This window comes from Epinephelus fuscoguttatus, linkage group LG12 (assembly GCF_011397635.1).
Source record: "Epinephelus fuscoguttatus linkage group LG12, E.fuscoguttatus.final_Chr_v1".
Classification (NCBI taxonomy): domain Eukaryota; kingdom Metazoa; phylum Chordata; class Actinopteri; order Perciformes; family Serranidae; genus Epinephelus; species Epinephelus fuscoguttatus.
Genome location: NC_064763.1, coordinates 44,183,128 through 44,205,399, shown reverse-complemented (window position 1 = coordinate 44,205,399; position 22,272 = coordinate 44,183,128). Strand labels below are relative to the sequence as shown.

At 46.0% G+C, this 22,272-nt stretch overlaps 1 protein-coding gene and 1 long non-coding RNA gene across 24 annotated transcripts in view; both read right to left on the bottom strand.

Moving 5' to 3' along the window:
* slc23a1 (solute carrier family 23 member 1) overlaps positions 1-22,272 on the bottom strand; it is a 53,501-nt gene that overhangs the window by 7,139 nt on the left and 24,090 nt on the right. Inside the window, exons 7-10 of the mRNA XM_049591324.1 lie at positions 6,475-6,595; positions 1,237-1,393; positions 265-412; positions 74-179 (exon numbers count right to left, since the gene is read on the bottom strand). Of these exons, the coding sequence (XP_049447281.1) occupies positions 74-179; positions 265-412; positions 1,237-1,393; positions 6,475-6,595 (532 nt within the window). The remainder of the gene's footprint in view (positions 1-73; positions 180-264; positions 413-1,236; positions 1,394-6,474; positions 6,596-22,272) is intronic.
* Positions 1,419-2,725, bottom strand: LOC125898942 (uncharacterized). 23 transcript variants are annotated; one of them, XR_007450671.1, is made up of 4 exons: positions 2,424-2,725; positions 2,321-2,363; positions 1,997-2,176; positions 1,534-1,948 (listed from the first exon to the last, which is right to left on the bottom strand). It is a non-coding gene; the product is annotated as an uncharacterized LOC125898942 (long non-coding RNA). The 23 variants fall into 23 exon arrangements; XR_007450685.1 differs by having other exon boundaries at positions 1,534-1,955; positions 2,100-2,176; XR_007450689.1 differs by having other exon boundaries at positions 1,534-1,955; positions 2,160-2,176.

Here is a 22,272-nt window from a genome sequence, read left to right as displayed (position 1 = left end):
AGGAGGTTCTGGGATGCTGATCAAGTATATTTCTACCAAACCAGTGGGTGTGAGATCGCGTGGCCTCAATTACCTTGGTGATGCCCAGGACGCCTATATTTGGACTGGAAGACGTGGAGCCGTTTCCTGTCCCCAACAGTCCAGCAATGATGCAACATACGCCTTCAGTGAAAATCCCTCTGAAACAAACAACAACCAGAAATCAGTAAACACCTGTCGGACAGAGGTAAGGTTACATGACTTCCTGTTTACTTCCTGTTTCACCTGTTGATGGCGTGGACTGGAGGGGGTGGGGCTCCAGACAGACGAGCACAGGCATAATAATCGCCAATTGACTCCACGATGCCCGCCATGGTGGCACTCAGCATACCCAACACCCCAGCAACTGTTACTACTGGCAGCCCCCACTGGCCTATAAGAAACCAGAGGTGTGAAGCTCGTGATTGGCTGATGTCAGTGACAGGTGTGAAGCCCGTGATTGAATGATGTCAGTGACAGGTGTGAATTCCGTGATTGGCTGATGTCAGTGACAGGTGTGAATTCCGTGATTGAATGATGTCAGTGACAGGTGTGAATTCCGTGACTGGCTGATGTCAGTGACAGGTGTGAATTCCGTGATTGAATGATGTCAGTGACAGGTGTGAATTCCGTGATTGGCTGATGTCAGTGACAGGTGTGAATTCCGTGATTGAATGATGTCAGTGACAGGTGTGAATTCCGTGATTGGCTGATGTCAGTGACAGGTGTGAATTCCGTGATTGGCTGATGTCAGTGACAGGTGTGAAGCCCATGATTGGCTGATGTCAGTGACAGGTGTGAATTCCGTGATTGAATGATGTCAGTGACAGGTGTGAATTCCGTGATTGAATGATGTCAGTGACAGGTGTGAATTCCGTGATTGGCTGATGTCAGTGACAGGTGTGAAGCCCATGATTGGCTGATGTCAGTGACAGGTGTGAATTCCGTGATTGAATGATGTCAGTGACAGGTGTGAAGCCCGTGATTGGCTGATGTCAGTGACAGGTGTGAATTCCGTGATTGAATGATGTCAGTGACAGGTGTGAAGCTCGTGATTGGCTGATGTCAGTAACAGGTGTGAAGCCCGTGATTGGTTGACGTCAGTGACAGGTGTGAATTCTGTGATTGGTTGACGTCAGTGACAGGTGCGAATTCCGTGATTGGCTGATGTCAGTGACAGGTGTGAAGCCTGTGATTGAATGATGTCAGGTGTCTTACAGGGGTAGGGTACTCTGAACCAGGGTGATGAGGCCATGATGTCACCACGGGCATCGGTCCGAGCCTTGTGTCCATAGCGACCAGGATCACTCGGCAACAGATTTGTCAGAGTGAGAATGTAGCAAACCAGCCAGACAACCATGATGGCGAGGATGATCTGAGAGACACAACAGAAAGTTGGAAACTGACACCTCACCTGACACTTTAACTGACACTTCACCTGACAATTTAACTAACACTTCACCTGACAATTTAACTGACACCTCAACTGACACCTTAACTGACACCTCACCTTACACTTTCACTGACACTTCACCTGACAATTTAACTGACACCTTAACTGACACTTCACCTGACACTTTAACTGACACTTTAACTGACACCTCACCTTACACTTTAACTAACACCTCACCTGACACTTCACCTGACACTTTAACTGACACCTCACCTAACAACTTAACTGACACTTCACCTGACAATTTAACTGACACTTCACCTGACCCTTTAACTGACACCTCGCCTGACAATTTAACTGACACTTCACCTGACACTTTAACTGACACCTCACCTAACAACTTAACTGACACTTCACCTGACAATTTAACTGACACTTCACCTGACCCTTTAACTGACACTTCACCTGACACTTTAACTGACACCTCACCTAACAACTTAACTGACACTTCACCTGACAATTTAACTGACACTTCACCTGACACCTTAAATGACACTTCACCTGACACTTTAACTGACACCTCACCTTACACTTTAACTAACACCTCACCTGACACTTCACCTGACACTTTAACTGACACCTCACCTAACAACTTAACTGACACTTCACCTGACACTTCACCTGACACTTTAACTGACACCTCACCTAACAACTTAACTGACACCTTAACTGACACTTCACCTGACACTTTAACTGACACCTCACCTAACAACTTAACTAACAACTTAACTGACACTTCACCTGACACTTCACCTGACACTTTAACTGACACCTCACCTAACAACTTAACTGACAACTTAACTGACACTTCACCTGACACTTCACCTGACACTTTAACTGACAACTCACCTAACAACTTAACTGACACTTCACCTGACAATTTAACTGACACCTTAACTGACATTTCACCTGACACTTTCACTGACACTTCACCTGACAATTTAACTGACACTTCACCTTACACTTTAACTAACACCTCACCTGACAATTTAACTGACACTTCACCTGACACTTTAACTGACACCTCACCTAACAACTTAACTGACACTTTAACACTCCTCCGAGAACCGTCACCTTATCGTGGTGGAGGAGTTTGAGTGCCCTAATGACCCTAGGAGCTATGCTGTCGGGGGCATTTTGCCCCTGGTAGGGTTTCCCATGGCAGATTGGTTCTGGGCGAAGGGTCAGACGAAGAACGGTTCAAAAGACCCTTCATGATGGTTATGATCAAGGATATGTGTACCCGGCCCGGAGGGTTACTGGGGCCCCGCCCTGGAGCCAGGCCTGGGGTTGAGGTCCGTGGGCGAGCGCCTGGTGGTCAGGCCTTCGCCCATGGGGTCCGGCCGGGCCCAGCCCCAACCGGCTACATGGGTTCGTCCCCCTGCAGGCCCACCACCCGTAGAGGGATCCAGAAGGGTTCAGTGCAATGTGGATTGGGCAGCAGACCAAGGCGGGGGCCTTGGCGGTCTGATCCTCGGTTACAGAAGTTGGCTCTTGGGACATGGAATATCACCTCTTTGGCGGGGAAGGAGCCGGAGCTTGTGGAAGAGGCTGAGCGTTACCGGCTAGATATAGTCGGCCTCACCTCGACACATAGTTCCGGCTCTGGAACCCTAGTCCTTGAGAGGGGTTGGACTCTCTCCTTCGCTGGAGTTGCTCCGGGTGAGAGGCGGAGGGCCTGGGTGGGCTTTCTGATAGCCCCAGACTCTCTGCCTGTACGTTGGGGTTTACCCCAGTAGACGAAAGGGTTGCTTCCCTGCGCCTTCGGGTCGGGGAACTGGTCCTGACTGTTGTCTGTGCTTATGCACCGAACAACAGTTCAGAGTACCCACCCTTTTTGGAGTCCCTGGGATGGGTGCTGGACAGTGCCCCAACTGGGGACTCCATTGTTCTGCTGGGGGACTTCAACGCTCACGTGGGTAATGACAGCAGGACCTGGAGGGGCGTGATTGGGAGGAACGGCCTGCCCGATCTGAACCCGAGTGGTGTTCAGTTATTGGACTTCTGTGCGGGTCGCAGTTTGGCCATAACTAACACCATGTTCAAACATAAGGATGTCCATCGGTGCACGTGGCACCAGGACAGCCTGACCGCAGGTCAATGATCGACTTTGTAGTCGTATCATTTGATCTACGGCCATATGTTCTGGACACTCGGGTGAAGAGAGGAGCAGAGCTGTCAACTGATCACCACCTGGTGGTGAGTTGGATCAGATGGTGGGGGAAGGCGCCGCGCAGACCTGGCAGGCCCAAACGAACAGTGAGGGTCTGCTGGGAACGCCTGGCGGAAGAACCTGTCCAGATGATCTTCAACTCCCACCTCCGGGAGAGCTGACCGCGCGTCCGAGGCGGAGGGGACATTGAGTCGAATGGGCCTTGTTCCGCTCTGCCATTGTTGAGGCGGTGGTTGCGAGCTGTGGCCGCAAGGCCGCTGGTGCCAGTCGCGGCGGTAATCCAGCTGGTGGACACCAGAGGTGAGGGGAGCCGTCAGGCTGAAGAAGGAGGCCTACAGGGCATGGTTGGTCTGTGGGTCTCCGGAAGCAGCTGACGGGTACCGGCGGGCCAAGCGGAGCACAGCGGCGGCAGTCGTGGAGGCAAAAACTCGGGCGTGGGAGGAGTACGGTGAGGCCATGGAGAAAGACTATCAATCAGCTCCAAAAAGGTTCTGGCAAACCGTCCGGCGCCTCAGGGGGGGAAGGCGGCAACTTGTTCACACTGTTTACAGTGGGGGCGGGGAGCTGCTGACGTCAATTGGGGACATTGTCGGGCGGTGGAAGGAATACTTTGAGGAGCTCCTCAATCCCACCAACACATATTCCAGTGAGGAAACAGAGATGGGGGTCCCGGGGGTGGGTCGTCCAATTTCTGGGGCAGAAGTCGCCGAGGTGGTGAAACAACTCCGAGGCGGCAGAGCCCCGGGGGTGGATGAGATTCGTCCCGGATATCTCAAGGCTCTGGATGTTGTAGGGCTGTCTTGGCTGACACGCCGCTGCAGCATTGCGTGGACATCGGGGGCAGTGCCTCTGGAGTGGCAGACCGGGTGGTCCCCATTTTCAAGAAAGGGGACCAGAGGGTGTGTTCCAACTACAGGGGGATCACACTCCTCAGCCTACCCGGTAAGGTCTACTCCAGGGTGCTGGAGAAGAGGGTCCGGTCGATAGTTGAACCTCGGATCGAGGAGGAGCAATGTGGTTTTCGTCCCGGACGCAGAACCGTGGACCAGCTCTTTACCCTCGCCAGGGTGCTGGAGGGGGCATGGGAGTTCGCCCAACCAGTCCACATGTGTTTTCTGGATTTGGAGAAGGTTTACGACCGTGTCCCCAGGGGCATCCTGTGGGGGGTGCTCCGGGAGTATGGGGTGGGTGGCCCCTTGCTAAGGGCCATCTAGTCTCTGTACCGAAGGAGCATGAGTCTGGTTCGCGTGGCTGGCAGTAAGTCGGACCTGTTCCCAGTGAGGGTTGGACTCCGCCAGGGCTGCCCTTTGTCACCGGTTCTGTTCATAACTTTTATGGACAGAATTTCTAGGCGCAGCTGAGTGGTGGAGAGTGTCAGGTTCGGTGATGGGAGAATCTCGTCCCTGCTATTTGCGGATGACGTGGTCCTCCTAGCTCCATCGAACAGTGACCTCCAGCTCTCACTGGGGCGGTTCGCAGCCGAGTGTGAAGCGGCTGGGATGAGAATCAGCACCTCCAAGTCTGAGGCCATGGTCCTCAGCCGGAAAAGGGTGGATTGCCCACTCCAGGTCAGGGGGGAGGTCCTTCCTCAGGTGGAGGAGTTTAAGTATCTCGGGATCTTGTTCACGAGTGAGGGTAGGATGGAGCGGGAGATTGACAGGCAGATTGGGGCAGCGTCAGCAGTGATGCGGGCGCTTAACCGGTCCGTTGTGGTGAACAGGGGAAAAGCTTACCCAGAAAGCGAAGCTCTCGATTTACCGTTCGATCTTCGTTCCAACCCTCACCTATGGTCACGAGCTCTGGGTAGTGACCGAAAGAATGAGATCGCGAATACAAGCGGCCGAAATGAGTTTCCTCCGCAGGGTGGCTGGGCTCAGCCTTAGGGATAGGGTGAGGAGCTCAGACATTCGGGAGGGACTCGGAGTAGAGCCGCTGCTCCTCCACATCGAGAGGAGCCAGTTGAGGTGGTTCGGGCATCTAGTAAGGATGCCTCCCGGACGCCTCCCTTGGGAGGTGTTTCGGGCATGTCCAACCAGGAGGAGACCTCGGGGCCGCCCCAGGACACGCTGGAGGGACTACATCACCCGGCTGGCCTGGGAACGCCTCGGGGTTCCTGCGGAAGAGCTGATGGAAGTGGCTGGGGAGAGGACTGTCTGGGCTTCCTTGCTGAGGCTGCTGCCCCCGCGACCCGGACCCAGATAAGCGGAGGACGACGAGTACGAGTACGAGTACGAGTACTTTAACTTACACCTCACCTGACACTTTAACTGACACTTGTCAGGTGACATGTTAGGTGACATGTCAGGTGATGTGTCAGGTTACGCATTACCTGGTCACCTGACAGTCACCTGACCGGTCACCTGACACGTCACCTGACACATCACCTGACTGGTCATCTGACACATCACCTAATAGGTCACCTGACACATCACCTGATAAATCACCTGACACATCACTTGACAGGTCACATGACACATCACCTGACATGTCACCTGATACATCACCTAATAGGTCATCTAATAGGTCTCCTGACACATCACCTAATAGGTCACCTGACAGGTCACCTGACGCGTCACCTAATAGGTCTCCTGACACATCACCTGACACATCACCTAATAAGTCACCTGACAGGTCACCTGATGCGTCACCTAATAGGTCACCTGACACATCACCTGACTGGTCATCTGACACATCACCTAATAGGTCACCTGACAGGTTACCTAATAGGTCACCTGACACATCACCTGACACATCACCTGACTGGTCACCTGACAGGTCACCTGACACATCACCTATTTGTATTTGTGTTTTCTTTTATTGGTTTATTTACAGGAAACATTTTGAAGATCTGGACTTTGGTGGAGGTCAGGCCTTTCTCCCTGCTGTAAACAGGAACAGGAAGTGATGTAGCTCTCAGGTACTGAGCAAACAGCACGATGAGTAAAATACACCTGCAGACAGAGAGACAGAGACAGACACGTGACAAGATGACATGCTGAGGAAGAGCTCCTGATTTAATATTGAGCTTTTGGATTGTCAAGAGAGATACAAACATCAAGAACAAGTGGAATACCTTCATAAAAAAGACAATTATATTTTTCTGTCAATTTTTTTTTTCTTGACTTGGAAACCTCAATGTAGGTTTATTTTTCCAACTGACAAACGTTGCTAGCTAGCTAACCAACTGCCAACTGCCAGCTCTGTGAGCCTCAGCTTCCCACAGAGAACCAGGTGGGAAAATAACACTAACCTGATAGCAAGAAAGGCGCAGAAGATTACTTCCTTATTACTTGCTCGCTAAGAAGCTGCTTTTTTGTTTGTTTTTTATTTTGTGTGTGTTGTTGCTAGCTAACGAAAAAAATCGTTTTTGCTAGCTAGCTAGCTAGAATCGCTACAACCTTGGCAGTTGTTTGATTGCTATAGCAACATGACCACTGAAACTACAGCGGCAGTAAGGGACACTTTGCTTCTCCAGTTTTTGAGTACCCTGAGGAGATAAAATCAGAAAATGGAAGAATACAGTTCAAACATAGAATCCAAAGAAAATATCCAGAGACTTGCTGACTGCTTTAATAACACTGATGTTGTTACCAATCTGCTGTTTTACACTGAGCATATCACTTAGGCTGACCAAACGTCCTCTTTTGCCTGGACATGTCCACTTTTCACGTCCCGTCCGGGGCATCCGGGGGGGTTTTCTAAACTGATGATAATGTCCAGTTTTCCGTGTGTTTGTGTGTGTGTGTTAGGGTGCGGCACGAGCTGCATATTTCTGTGCAAACCAGAACCGAGCCCAACATTATTTAATGACCAAAGCACTGAGTTTGTGTCACACAGTTGTTACGGTTACAGGCTATTTAACATGCCGGGCGTGCTCAGCTGCGGAGAGGGAGACCTCCGTGTTTGAGACGGGAGCGGGCAGCGGGAGGTCCGAGACTTCCAGCGAGGGGAGAGGTAGAAACAAACAGCCAATGTGTGTCTGTGTGTGTTATGTTCAGGTGCTGTCACGTAAATAACAGCGCCCAAGCAATAAACAGGACAGACAATAGGATTTTATTTATTTTTACACTACATTTTCACTGAAAGACCGAATCCGACCCGAGCCCGAATACAAGCTACATTTTTGACCAAACCCAGCCCGACCCATCGGGTACCGTCGGGCTCAGATCACCACACTCTAGTGTGTGTATGTGTCCCTATTGGGGCCTATCTATCTGAATTTCTGTCTTTGAGAGATATTATTTTGTAATATAACTGAATTTTCTATCCATGCATATACATTTTAAATATATTAAAATGATAAGGCGTCTTTGAGTAAACTGCGAGTATCATTTAAGTAGGCTATGTTGTGGCCGGCCAAATGTCCTCTTTTTTGGAAATCAAAATATCGTCACCCTATATCACTGCATGGCATACAGCCATATCAGAGCACTACGGCTTCTGCGTCAAGAGAGGAATCTGCAAGGGGAGACAAATTCAGATCTTTGAGGATGAAGATAAGTGCCAAGAGAGAAGGATATTGACCATCAACTTTTACCAAAATGGTACAATCATGGTGCAAGGCAATGAACCCTCAGTTCCTTTGTACAGAGCTTTCCTACTCTGAAGAAAATAGCAGCATCTAAAAAGAACACAGGAAGCACTCCGAGCTCTCCCATCACCACATGCACCACAACAGCAGACAGTCAGGTCCACAGCACTGCTCAAAGCTCCCCATGCCTGACCATAACAACCAGCATCCAGACCAACACACCATCAGCCTCCTGAGAGACAGACTGGCTCTGCTAGAGGTGGAGCTGACCGAGCTGAGAGAACAGCTACTCCCCACCAGCACCACACCACACCCTGACCTCCAGGAACAACTCAGCTAATATAAGCCCCAGATGGAGACTACTACACAAGAGCTGAGGGAACAGATCTCCAACCTGCAGAAGGACAAACAGGCCCTCGTCACAAAGCTGTGGGAAAACAAGAGACACCATAAGAAGAGAAATAGCGCAGATGAGAGACGAGATGACAAGGGAATTATCAGCCATCATGGTGGAGCTACAGCACAGAACACAGACTGTAGAGACACCTACATGTATAGAACAGCCACAACCTCTCACGCCCCCAGCCCTCCAATCACTGAGCCCCCACCACCCAGTGAGGATGCAGCACAGGAAAGACAAGATCCACACTGGCATCACCAACCTGCGTGAGGAGCAGGAAAAGGTTGGTAAGTCTGGTCACCAATATAGCAGAGGAAGCAGCCGCATCCTTTCCAAACTTACGTATCACCATCTCTACCCTGCTACCCTGCAGAGACTTTCACCCCAAGACCATCCACAGGGTGAACACTGACATCACCAGAGTCTGTGCCTCATTCCCTAATGTGCACATTGCACATCATCCAACCATAACTCCTGAGCACCTGTTTGACCACTCCCACTTAAAAAAGCAGGCAGTGGGCATATTTACCAAAACACTGAAGGATGTGGCACTGGGCCGTCAAAGCCTCCATCTCACACCAACCAGAGGACCAGACAAAGGACCTACCAGGGACCCTCATTACGCACCAGATCCCGTCAGGAGCCAAAGACCTCCCAGACATCCACCCAGACCCAGCATACCCCACAGACCCCCACTACCACCACCTCCAGCAGCAAAGTCAGACAGGCCCTGACTCAGGCTACTACCCCACAAAAAACCAGAGAGTCTACCAGAACCAAGAGCCTGGTCCCCGGCCCCTGTCCAACCCCGTCCCACAGTTACAGCAGACAGAGTCACACCAAGCCCCACACAGCTACACAGAGGCCCTCCAAGGACGAGTGGACCGAGAAGAGATAAATGAGATTAAACAACTCCTTCAGTATATCTGCACAAAACTGAACTAGTGTTGTAATGACACACACATGCACATGCACACACACACACACACACACACACACACACACACAACCTCTGAAAAGGTAAAGAATACCTATTAACATTTTATATCTTTGAAGGAATACTTTTAACTAGATATTGTTCCAACATGTTACATTTTATACGGTTCAGTGTTTGTGGCTCTCTTGACAGTCCAATTGTTTTCAATTGTTTTCTGGTCTACCTGTCACCTGTCTTGTACAATGAAATCCCTTTCAGTATGCATGTGGAATATACAGCGCTTAAAATCTTCAACCTTCGGGCTGAAGAGTTTGGCGCCAGACTTTACAAACCTTACAGATATTGATATCGTCATTCTACAGGACACATGGTGTAAAGCCACTATTACCCACTGTCCTAGCAATTATAGATAAATTATAGTACCATCTCAGAAACACAGCAACACAAATAGAGGTAGGAAATCCGGAGGATTAATCATTTGGTATGAATCTGATCTACATATTTAAATTGATCCCCTAAAAATGGGCAAATATTACATACAGTTATAACTAAAGAAAGAGCTCTTATTAACAGATAGGGAATTATTTGTTTGCGCAATATACAGTACAGGCCAAAAGTTTGGACACACCTTCTCATTCAATGCGTTTTCTTTATTTTCATGACTATTTACATTGTAGATTCTCACTGAAGGCATCAAAACTATGAATGAACACATGTGGAGTTATGTACTTAACAAAAAGGTGAAATAACTGAAAACATGTTTTATATTCTAGTTTCTTCAAAATAGCCACCCTTTGCTCTGATTACTGCTTTGCACACTCTTGGCATTCTCTCCATGAGCTTCAAGAGGTAGTCACCTGAAATGGTTTTCCAACAGTCTTGAAGGAGTTCCCAGAGGTGTTTAGCACTTGTTGGCCCCTTTGCCTTCACTCTGCGGTCCAGCTCACCCCAAACCATCTCGATTGGGTTCAGGTCCGGTGACTGTGGAGGCCAGGTCATCTGCCGCAGCACTCCATCACTCTCCTTCTTGGTCAAATAGCCCTTACACAGCCTGGAGGTGTGTTTGGGGTCATTGTCCTGTTGAAAAATAAATGATCGTCCAACTAAACGCAAACCGGATGGGATGGCATGTCGCTGCAGGATGCTGTGGTAGCCATGCTGGTTCAGTGTGCCTTCAATTTTGAATAAATCCCCAACAGTGTCACCAGCAAAACACCCCCACACCATCACACCTCCTCCTCCATGCTTCACAGTGGGAACCAGGCATGTGGAATCCATCCGTTCACCTTTTCTGCGTCTCACAAAGACACGGCGGTTGGAACCAAAGATCTCAAATTTGGACTCATCAGACCAAAGCACAGATTTCCACTGGTCTAATGTCCATTCCTTGTGTTTCTTGGCCCAAACAAATCTCTTCTGCTTGTTGCCTCTCCTTAGCAGTGGTTTCCTAGCAGCTATTTGACCATGAAGGCCTGATTCACGCAGTCTCCTCTTAACAGTTGTTCTAGAGATGGGTCTGCTGCTAGAACTCTGTGTGGCATTCATCTGGTCTCTGATCTGAGCTGCTGTTAACTTACGATTTCTGAGGCTGGTGACTCAGATGAACTTATCCTCAGAAGCAGAGGTGACTCTTGGTCTTCCTTTCCTGGCTCAGTCCTCATGTGTGCCAGTTTCGTTGTAGCGCTTGATGGTTTTTGCGACTCCACTTGGGGACACATTTAAAGTTTTTGCAATTTTCCGGACTGACTGACCTTGATTTCTTAAAGTAATGATGGCCACTCGTTTTTCTTTAGTTAGATGATTGGTTCTTGCCATAATATGAATTTTAACAGTTGTCCAATAGGGCTGTCGGCTGTGTATTAACCTGACTTCTGCACAACACAACTGATGGTCCCAACCCCATTGATAAAGCAAGAAATTCCACTAATTAACCCTGATAAGGCACACCTGTGAAGTGGAAACCATTTCAGGTGACTACCTCTTGAAGCTCATGGAGAGAATGCCAAGAGTGTGCAAAGCAGTAATCAGAGCAAAGGGTGGCTATTTTGAAGAAACTAGAATATAAAACATGTTTTCAGTTATTTCACCTTTTTTTGTTAAGTACATAACTCCACATGTGTTCATTCATAGTTTTGATGCCTTCAGTGAGAATCTACAATGTAAATAGTCATGAAAATAAAGATAACGCATTGAATGAGAAGGTGTGTCCAAACTTTTGGCCTGTACTGTAGATTCTATTGTTTTATCAGACCACGCCTCAGTGAATTTGCTTATCAACCCAACATTTAATATTTCTAGATCTCCAACTTGGAAATTTAATTCTTTATTTTTGAATAACGATCCCTTTTGCACTTTTGTCTGCGACAATTTATCGCAATTCTGGCATGAGAATAAAAACTCCCCAGTGTCCCCTGCTATGATCTGGGATGCAGCTCAGGCCACTCTACGCAGGCATCTTATCTCCTACACTTCTCACCAAAAAAAGTGTTAGAGGGCAACAGGAAAAATCTTGAAAAGGAAGTTAATAACCCAAGACATTGAACTGTTTGCTGTTGGACTCAGGCTGTATTATTTGCCCAGGGAGTTTTCACATGCCATTATTGTGACTGTTTACATCCCCCCCCTCTGCCAACCCGACGTCGGCATGTGACGTCATTCACTCCGCCATAGCCCGCCTGCAGACTAAACACCCGAGTGCCTTCATAGCTATCTCGGGTGACTTCAACCATGTCACCATGGCAACAATATTACCCACATTCACACAGTATGTGAGCTGCCCTACCAGAGAGGAGAGGACACTGGACTTGCTGTATACAAACGCCAAAGATGCATACAGCTGCTCTCCCCTCCCCCTTCTGGGTAGGTCAGACCACAACCTGGTGCACCTCAACCCCTGCTATGTACCACTAGTCAAGAGCCAGCCAGCGACCATGAGGACAGTGAGGAGATGGTCGGAGGAGGCTTATGAGACACTGCAGGGCTGTTTTGGGGTGACAGACTGGCAGGCACTCTGTGAGCCACATGGGGAGGACATCGACGGGCTCACAGAATGCATCACGGACTACATCAGTTTCTGTGTGGACTCCACTGTCCCAGCCAGGACTGTCCATTGTTACCCAAATAACAAACCGTGGGTAACAAAGGACATCAAAGCCATCCTCAACTCAAATAAGAGGGCCTTCAGAGCTGGTGACAGGGAGGAGGTGAGAACAATACAGGGGGAGCTGAAGATGAAGATAAGGGAAGCTAAGGAGAGGTACAGGAGGAAGCTGGAGAGGAAACTCCAGCAGAACAACATGAGAGAGGTCTGGAGTGGAATGAGGACCATCACTGGCTTCAGGACCAACAACCACAGAGGAGTTGAAGGCAGCGTGGACAGGGCCAATGAACTGAATCTGTTTTAACAGATTTGACACTGCTGGACCTGCCCATCCCCCCCGACTCTTCTGCTGTCTGTCTTGGTCAACCATCTCCCACTCTGCCCTCCTCCTCCTCCTCCTCCCTCTCACACCTCAACACCCTCCTGCTTGACCCCCCCTCCTCCTCCTCCTCACACCTCCTCCCCCCGTGGTCACACTGACTGCTCTCTCCATCATGAGGACTACACCCCTCCCCCACGTGTCGTCACCTCCACAGTGTGCTTCACTGCTGACCATGTGAGAAGACAGCTGATGAGACTCCACTCAAATAAGGCTGCAGGCCCTGATGGTGTCAGCCCCAGGGTGCTCAAAGCCTGTGCCCCCCAGCTATGTGGAGTACTTCAGCATGTCTTCAACATGAGCCTGAGTCTCCAGAGGGTCCCCTTGCTGTGGAAGACATCCTGCCTTGTTCCTGTACCCAAGACGTCACGTCCCAGTGGCTCCAAGGACTACAGACCCGTGGCATTGACCTCCCACATCATGAAGACCCTGGAGAGACTCGTCTTGGAGCAGCTCCGGCCCATGGTCAAGCCACTTTTGGACCCCCTCCAGTTCGCCTATCAGCCCCGACTTGGAGTTGAGGACGCCATCATCTACCTGCTCAACCGTGTCTACACCCATCTGGATAAGCCGGAGCACTGTGAGGGTCATGTTTTTGACTTCTCTGGCGTTCAACACCATCCGTCCAGCTCTACTGGGTGACAAGCTGACAGCAATGCAGGTGGATGCCCCCCTGGTGTCCTGGATTGTAGACTACTTGACTGGCAGACCACAGTATGTGCGCTTGCAATGCTGTGTGTCAGACAGAGTGGTCAGCAATACCGGGGCCCCGCAGGGGACTGTCCTCTCTCCCTTCCTCTTCACCCTCTACACCACGGACTTCAGCTATCGCACTGAGACCTGCCATCTTCAGAAGTTTTCTGATGACTCTGCTATAGTTGGATGTATCACCAAGGGTGATGAGGATGAGTACAGGGCTGTTGTGGATAACTTTGTCACATGGTGTGAGCAGAACCATCTGCAGCTCAACGTGGCAAAGACAAAGGAACTGGCGGTGGATCTGAGGAGGACCAAGACACCGGTGACCCCTGTTTCCATCCAGGGGGTCAGTGTGGACATTGTGGAGAGCTATAAGTACCTGGGGTACACACTGACAATAAACTGGACTGGGTTAAGAACACTAACGCTCTCTACAGGAAGGGCCAGAGCCGTCTCTATTTTCTGAGGCGACTGAGGTCCTTCAACATCTGCCGGACTATGCTCAGGATCTTCTATGAGTCTGTGGTGGCCAGTGCTATCCTCTATGCTGTTGTGTGCTGGGGCAGCAGGCTGAGGGTGGCGGACGCCAACAGACTCAACAAACTGATCCACAAGGCCAGTGACGTCGTGGGAACAGAGTGTGACTCTCTGATGGTGGTGTCAGAGAGGAGGATGCTGTCTAAGCTACGAACTATCTTGGACAATGTCTCACACCCACTCCACCATGTGCTGGTCAGGCACAAGAGTACTTTCAGTGGGAGACTCATACCACCAAGATGTACCACTGAGCGCCACAGGAAATCATTCCTGCCTGTGGCCATCAAACTGTACAACTCCTCCCTCTGAGTGGCCCTGTGACTTTTTCACACACTGCAGTAATTTAATCTAACTTGTGCAATAACCCCATTCACCCTGACTGTATATATTTTGTTTGTGTAAATAATCTTGTTCAGTTTACAATATATATATATGTATATATATATATATTTATTTAAGTTTATGTTTGTTAATAATTCCTGTTTATTTAACTCTATATTTGTTAATACTAATGTTTAAATTTCTTATATTTTCACGTATCTTTCCTCTCTTGCAAGGAGCAACTGTAACATAAACAATTTCCCCTCGGGGATCAATAAAGTATTTCTGATTCTGATTCTGATTAATAGGTTGGAACAAATACATAAACAATCACCTACAGCCATAAACTTAAAAGCATTAGTGTCTGCTAGGACTGCACTTAATATGGACCATTCTCGCCACATTCAGAAATTACTACTTTTCACCAAGCAGAAGTATTATGAATATGGCAACAAATCTAGCCGCTTACTTGCTTATCAATTAAAAAATCAGAATGATCGCTCAATTAACACAATAAGAATGCCAAGTGGCCAAGTCTCATGTGACCCGCTGATAATTAATAACACATTCAGAGACTTCTACAAATCCCTCTACAGTTCAGAGAAATCTGAGACCGACATAGATTCTTATTTAAATCATTTATCTCTACCCATCATTGCGGAGGAGGATCGATCCAGATTAGATGCTACATTCACAACAGAGGAAGTCTGGGCCGCAATTCAATCCATACTGAACGGGAAATGTCTGGGGCCAGACGGATTTCCATTAGAATTTTTTAAGAAATTTTGGCCAGAGATTCAACGAATATTTATGCCCGTTATTAATAATATTTTGAAAGGTGATACCCCTCCCTCCTGGAGATATGCCTCTATTAGTTTGCTCTTAAAAAAAAAAGACAAAAACCCCTTGGACTGTTCATCGTACAGACCTATCAGCCTTCTCAATGTGGATTACAAAATAGTTGCAAAATTACTGACTGACCATACAGACTCCTTTCCAGCTGTCGAAGAGGGGTTTCAGATATCTAGGTGTTTTTGTTACTCCTGATTTAAATAATTTACTTGAGACCAATTATTCCCCCTTAATTCAAAAAATTAAGGCAGATCTGAAAAAGTGGTCCTCTTTACCGAAATCTTTCCTTGGGAGAATCAACACTATAAAAATGAATATTCTTCCCCACTTAAGCTATTTATTTCAAAATCTTCCATGCTATTTGACCCCAGTATTTTTTAAGTCACTCAACTCTTGCATTTCCCATTATATAGGGGAATAATCAATATCAAAGAGTTAAATTTTCTAAACTCACTAAGTCAAAGGAACTGTGAGGCTTATCTTTGCCCAATCTACAATTCTACTATTGGTCAGCCCAATTTAAAATGATGACAAACTGGTTCATGAATAGGAAAGACTCTCTATGGATCGGTCTTGAGACCCTATCATGCCACCCTAGAAGACTAAATTCTCTCCCCTTCATCAACAATATAGATCAGATAAATTCCCTTAAAAATAATATGATCGTATACAATATGTTACTAGTCTGGAGGGATGTGAAGAAATACCTAAATATTCCACCTTTTATTTCAACTCGGTCCCCCTTTACCACTTCAGATAGGGAGCATCGGTCTGATGGATTGGGTTGCTAAGGGCTTGCCAGATTTTGCAGCCCTGTTGATCTCTGATTCTTTGAACCCATTTCAGCAAATCAGGGCTGAGTCTGACATTCCCCGCAAAGATCTTTTTAAGTACTTCCAAATTCGCCATTTTATACAGTCTTTATTAAAGAAAAACATGATCCGTATGGAATTGTCAGAACTGGAAAACTTCAGCCTATGACCCCTTGAAGCTGTTGTGGGAGCGCGATGATATTGCGCGGTGATATTTAGTCCCGCAGACTGGTCTAAGATCTGTAATGGGATTTTTCCAAAATGTACTTCTACTTATGAATTCCTAATCTCTATACATGAACAAAATTTCAAACTTTTTCACAGGATCTATTTTACACCTAGTCAATAGACAATCAGAGATTTCCGCCTTCTGATAGTCTGGGGACACTCCTTTCTAAAGTGTGTTTAACACACCGGCGAAAATGGCCCGGCAACAAAGGACACGCTTTTCCGGAAATGTGCACTCCCCCTTTTCTCGTCCGCAAGGAAACAAACACACAGAGAGCTTGAAAATGGATGCCGAGAGATTTAACCGTTTTATCAAACGTGTGCTCATCCGTGAAGAAAATATTTTTTCCAGCGGATGTCTTAGTTACAGCATGATTGAGCTAACTGGAGTAGTTTCATGTCGTATCCGACAATGGGAGACTTTTAACAGATGACGTCCTGATGTTAGCTTTGCTGCTGCTGTTAGCTGTCCCTGACAGCTGATGCTTTCTAGACATCATGATTTCCCAAAACTGAATAAATACCACACATAGCAACACAAAACTGCTTTGCTAGCTCAATCATGTTGTAACTAAGATATCTGCTGGAAAAAATATTTTTTTTCATGGACCGTTTAATGAGTTATTACCTATTACAGACACCGCTAACGGCGAACAGGGCTAACAGCTATTTCTGTGTGCACGGTTAGCCCAGCTAAACGTGCACACAGAAATAGTAATGTTTGTTCAATCATTGTGTTTATAGACTTTATAAACATCGGATTAGTCCAAACGGTGATACAGTGATGTGAAAAATGTGATATATAGACTATATATATAGCTAAAAGCTCTGCTGGTTTTCTACCCGGAAGTATTTGTAAACAACAAGGCGATTCCCTCTATAGTCCGGGCAGACGGATGAGTCATGGCCTTGTAAAAGATTATGTTTGTTTCTTTTAGTTGGCGAGAATGTGTCGCCGCAAACGTGACAAACATCCACTAACTTTGATGCCGTTTTCTGCGAGCACGGCTGAGCCATTTTGTACCGCTACACGTGTTTCTAGTCGGACTATGTTTATGAGCACAAGAGTTCAGCGAGCCACCGAAGGACCGCCCTGCAGATTTACTATTGGTTCTGCAACGTAGGGAGTTTTTTTAAACTCTGAAATTGTATTTGCCCACCTAAACACAAAATCAGGGAGAAAGTCATCAGTCTTTAGTTAAGCAAAGCGTGAGACTTGTGAGTCTATTTTACACCTATTCGCCTCCAGAGAATGTTCCCGAACATTTCAAACCTGTGTTTTAAATGTAAAAAGCATAAAGGTACACTTATTCATTTATTTTGGTCATGTGACCGCATCCAGCCATTCTGGAATGGGATCCATTCAGTGATTCAGGAGGTTACTGGTAAACATTTCTCATTGACTGCTCCATTTTGTTTGTTAAGTCATATCCCGGACAATCTTTTTGACACAGATACTGAATCTCTGCTAATTATCCTTCTATTCTTGGCCAAGAAGTGTATTCTGCTACAATGGTCAACCCCCCAGGTCCCCACGACTGACATGTGGATATCACAAATATCAGCCCTTCTCCCCTTGGAAAAATTGACTCATGACCTCAATCACAAATCGGACAAATTCTGGAGAATTTGGAAGCCTATGTACTCCTTTTTACAGAGACTTTAAATGGCTCATCTCTAGAAGGCGTTGTCTGACCGCTATATGTATTTGTACCCTTGCTTGTTTACTTGCTCCCTGTCATACTAATGTAAATTTGGTACAAACATTTTTGCTTTCTTCTCTTTTATTTTGATTGTTTCTCTGCAGCGCCTGTTGTTATTAGTTTGGGGTGGGAATTTTCTGTTCTGTATGTCTTTTGGTTAATGTTTGTTAACTATTTGTGTGTTAAATTGAAAATTCAATAAAAATAACATTAAAAAAAAAACAAATAAAAACTGGTTTGATACAGATTGTAAAATGATTAAAAATAAAACCTTAGAACGCTATCAAACCAAAACCACAGAGACCCCCACAATGCTGATCTACGCATTCTTTACTGTGAGACCCTAAAACTCTACAAACATGCACTCAGACTCAAAAAACAACAATATAACAAACAGCAACTGACAATAATTGAAGAGGCAATCAACACAAACAACTTCTGGCAACACTGGAAAAACCTAAACAAACCTCAACACCAAGAATTGGTCATACAAAACAGTGATATATGGACCACTCATTTTAAAACACTGTATCACACTGTTCACATTAATGCAAACACAGAGCAATCTCAAATTCATGAGAATTGACTAAATTAGAACTAGCTATAAAAAATAATCAGAATCCATTAGACTCACCAATGACTGAGCAGGAACTCCTAAAGAAACTGCAGACCCTCAAATCTAAAAAAGCTTGTGGGCCTGATGGCACCCTGAATGAGATGCCAAAAACATGGACAAAAAAATCCAATTGGCCATATTCAAACTATTCATTTTGGTTTTGAGTGTAGGTTTTTTTCCTGAGATCTGAAATCTCGGATTTATAACCCCAATCTATAAAAACGGAGACAATTTGACCCTAATAATGATCAAGGCATCTGTGTGTACAGTAATCTGGGGAAGGTTTTCTGCAATATTATGAACACCAGTCTTATGAACTTCCTTACCAAGAACAATGTCTTGAGCAAAAGCCAAACTGGATTCATACCAAAACAACGCACAACCAATCATATTTACACCCTACATACCCTAATTGATAAACATATAAACCAAAATAAAACCAAAATGTATGCCAGTTTTATTGACTTCCAAAAAGCTTTTGATTCTATTTGGCATGTTGGATTATTCTACAAAATCCTTGAGAGTGGTATAGGGGGTAAAACATATGATATTGTTAAATCAATGTATTCTGGCAATATGTGCAGCGTAAAAATTGGTAAAATGAGGACAGAATACTTAACCTATCTAGGAATACAACTAAGTTCAAGTGGACATTTTAATGATGCAGTTCATGAGCTGAGAGAGAAAGCATGCCGGGCTTTCTATGCCATAAAGAAAAATATACAAACAGAAATACCAATACGAATTTGGCTAAAATTAGTCGAATGTGTTATTCAACCAATCGCACTCTATGGCAGTGAGGTGTGGGGTCCACTTACAAAACATGACTTTACTCAGTGGGATAAACACCCCATTGAGACCCTGCATGCAGAGTTGTGTAAAATTCTTCTACATGTCCAGAGGAAGGCAACAAACAGTGCATGCAGAGCAGAATTAGGCAAATACCCATCATTACCAAGCCCTGCAATGCCAAGACATGAGCAGAAGGAACCCCCTTACCCAACTGGTCCTGAGGCTGAGATCACAAACCTGTCCTACTAACACAGCCCAGGAACAGAACACCTCACCGATCAGACCCAACCAAACTACAAAACAGTTAAAACAAGACTACATCACCTATTGGCAAACACAAACAAAAACACAGCAAGATGCAGTGCTGTGTGGCTCTAAATTGACACTGCACCACAACAGATTATTTGAGCATGGTGACTGATCAGCCACTAAAAGGAACCCTGACAAAGTACAGACTGAGTGAACACAGCCTTGCTACTGAAACAGGGAGGCACAGGAAAACCTGGAGGCTGTGCTGTCCCTGCAGCCTTAGTGACCCTGAGACAGAGTTACATTCCCTCACCAAATGTGAAAAATATAAACATATTAGAGAAACATATTTCCCAAAATTTGAATCCATAACAAAAGGTTTTTTAAACTATCAGATGAGGACAAACTGCCTATCCTTCTAGGAGAAGAATCAAAGAGTAGGAAATTAGCAGCAGTCTATGGTTCTGCCTGCCATAGACGGAGAAACAGAGAGTGACACACATGTCAGCTGACACACAAGTTTGTTGTTTGTTGTTTTCTTCTTCTTTGTTATTACTGTTAAATTGACAACAGACTACTTGTTTCAACTGTAGCCTATTACTTTACTACAGTTTTAATGACATTTTTTTTTAGTTGACACAAACTGATTGACTGATTGATTGATTGATTGATTGTAATTAATTACTTATTGACTGAGATTGATTGATTGTGGCTGTGACTGTGATTGAATCAATCATAGTTACAGTATCACCAGCAGTATAGATAATAATTAATTTATTGTAAATATTGTTTTCCTTTATTGTTATTATTATTATTTTGAATTCCAAACGTTTGCTTTGGCACTATGTATAGTGTTACCTCATGCCAATAAAGCCATTTGAATTGAATTAAATTGAATTGAATTGACAGAGTGAGAGAGAGACAGACACAGAGACAGACACACACAGAGAGAGAGAGACAGACACAAACACGGACACAGAGAGAGAGAGAGACAGACAGAGACACAGACACAGACACAGACACGGACACAGAGAGAGAGACAGACAGACAGAGACAGAGACAGAGACAGACACAAACACGGACACAGAGAGAGAGACAGACAGAGACACAGACACAGACACAGAGACAGAGACAGAGACAGACAGACACAGACACAGACACAGACACAGAGAGAGCCGACTGCAAGACTTCCTCAGAGAACATGATGTCCTGATTAATAAAGACGTCCAGCAAAACAAGAGGAAAATCTTCTCTTGTTTTGTAGACTTCAAAAAAGCATTCGACTCAATTTGGCATGATGGACTGTTCTTAAAATTAATTGAGAAGGGTGTAGGGGGGAAGGTCTATGACATCATCAAAACCATGTACAGTCATATGAAATGTGCTGTTAAAATTAACAACATGGAAACAGATTTCTTCCCCCAGAGTAGAGGAGTAAAACAGGGCTGCAGTCTCAGTCCCACCCTCTTCAACATCTATATCGATGAATTGGCCAAATCACTAGAACTATCTGACATCCCTGGTCTCACTCTGTCTGACACACAGGTTAAATGCCTACTGTTTGCAGATGATCTCATATTGCTGGCTCCATCACATGAAGCACTACAACAGCAACTGGATCACCTGCAAACCTTCTGTCAGACCTGGGCCCTGACAGTTAATCTGGACAAAACCAAAATTATGATATTCCAGAAACGACCCAGGGGTCAGGGAAACCAAACCAGATTTTTCCTGGGCTCTCATGAGGTGGAGCACACACGACTACACATACTTAGGACTACACATCACGCCCACGGGAAACTTTAACCTGGCTGTTGATGATCTCAGAGAGAAGGGAAGAAGGGCTTTCTATGCTATAAAGAAATCTTCAAACATTAATATGCCCATTAGAATCTGGCTCAAAATATTCAAATCTATAATTGAACCAATTATTCTGTATGGTAGTGAGGTGTGGGGTCCTCTTGCAAATCAAGATTTTGAAAAATGGGACAAACACCCCATCGAAATCCTGCATACAGAGATTTGCAAGAGCATCCTCAGAGTGCACAGGAACACCCCCAACAACGGGTGCCGAGCTGAGCTAGGCCAATTCCCTTTTAATTAGAATTCAAAAAAGAGCCATCAAATTTTATAAACACCTTAAAACAAGTGACCCCAACTCCTACCACTACAAAGCTCTGCAATGCCAAGAGGAGAACATGGAGAAGAGCCCCCTCAGCCAGCTGGTCCTGAGGCTCAGCTCCTCTAACAACACAAGACCTCAGCACAGCCCTCACACAATCTGGACCCACCAAATTATAGAGAAACAAAAAGAACATTACATTAACTATTGGACATCGACCACAACAACGCAAAGCAAACTTCAGTGTTATTTGGCTCTAAATAGACAGTACACGGTGGCAGAATATCTGAGCACTGTGACTGATGAGAAACTGAGGAAGACTTTGACCATGTACAGACTCAGTGACCACA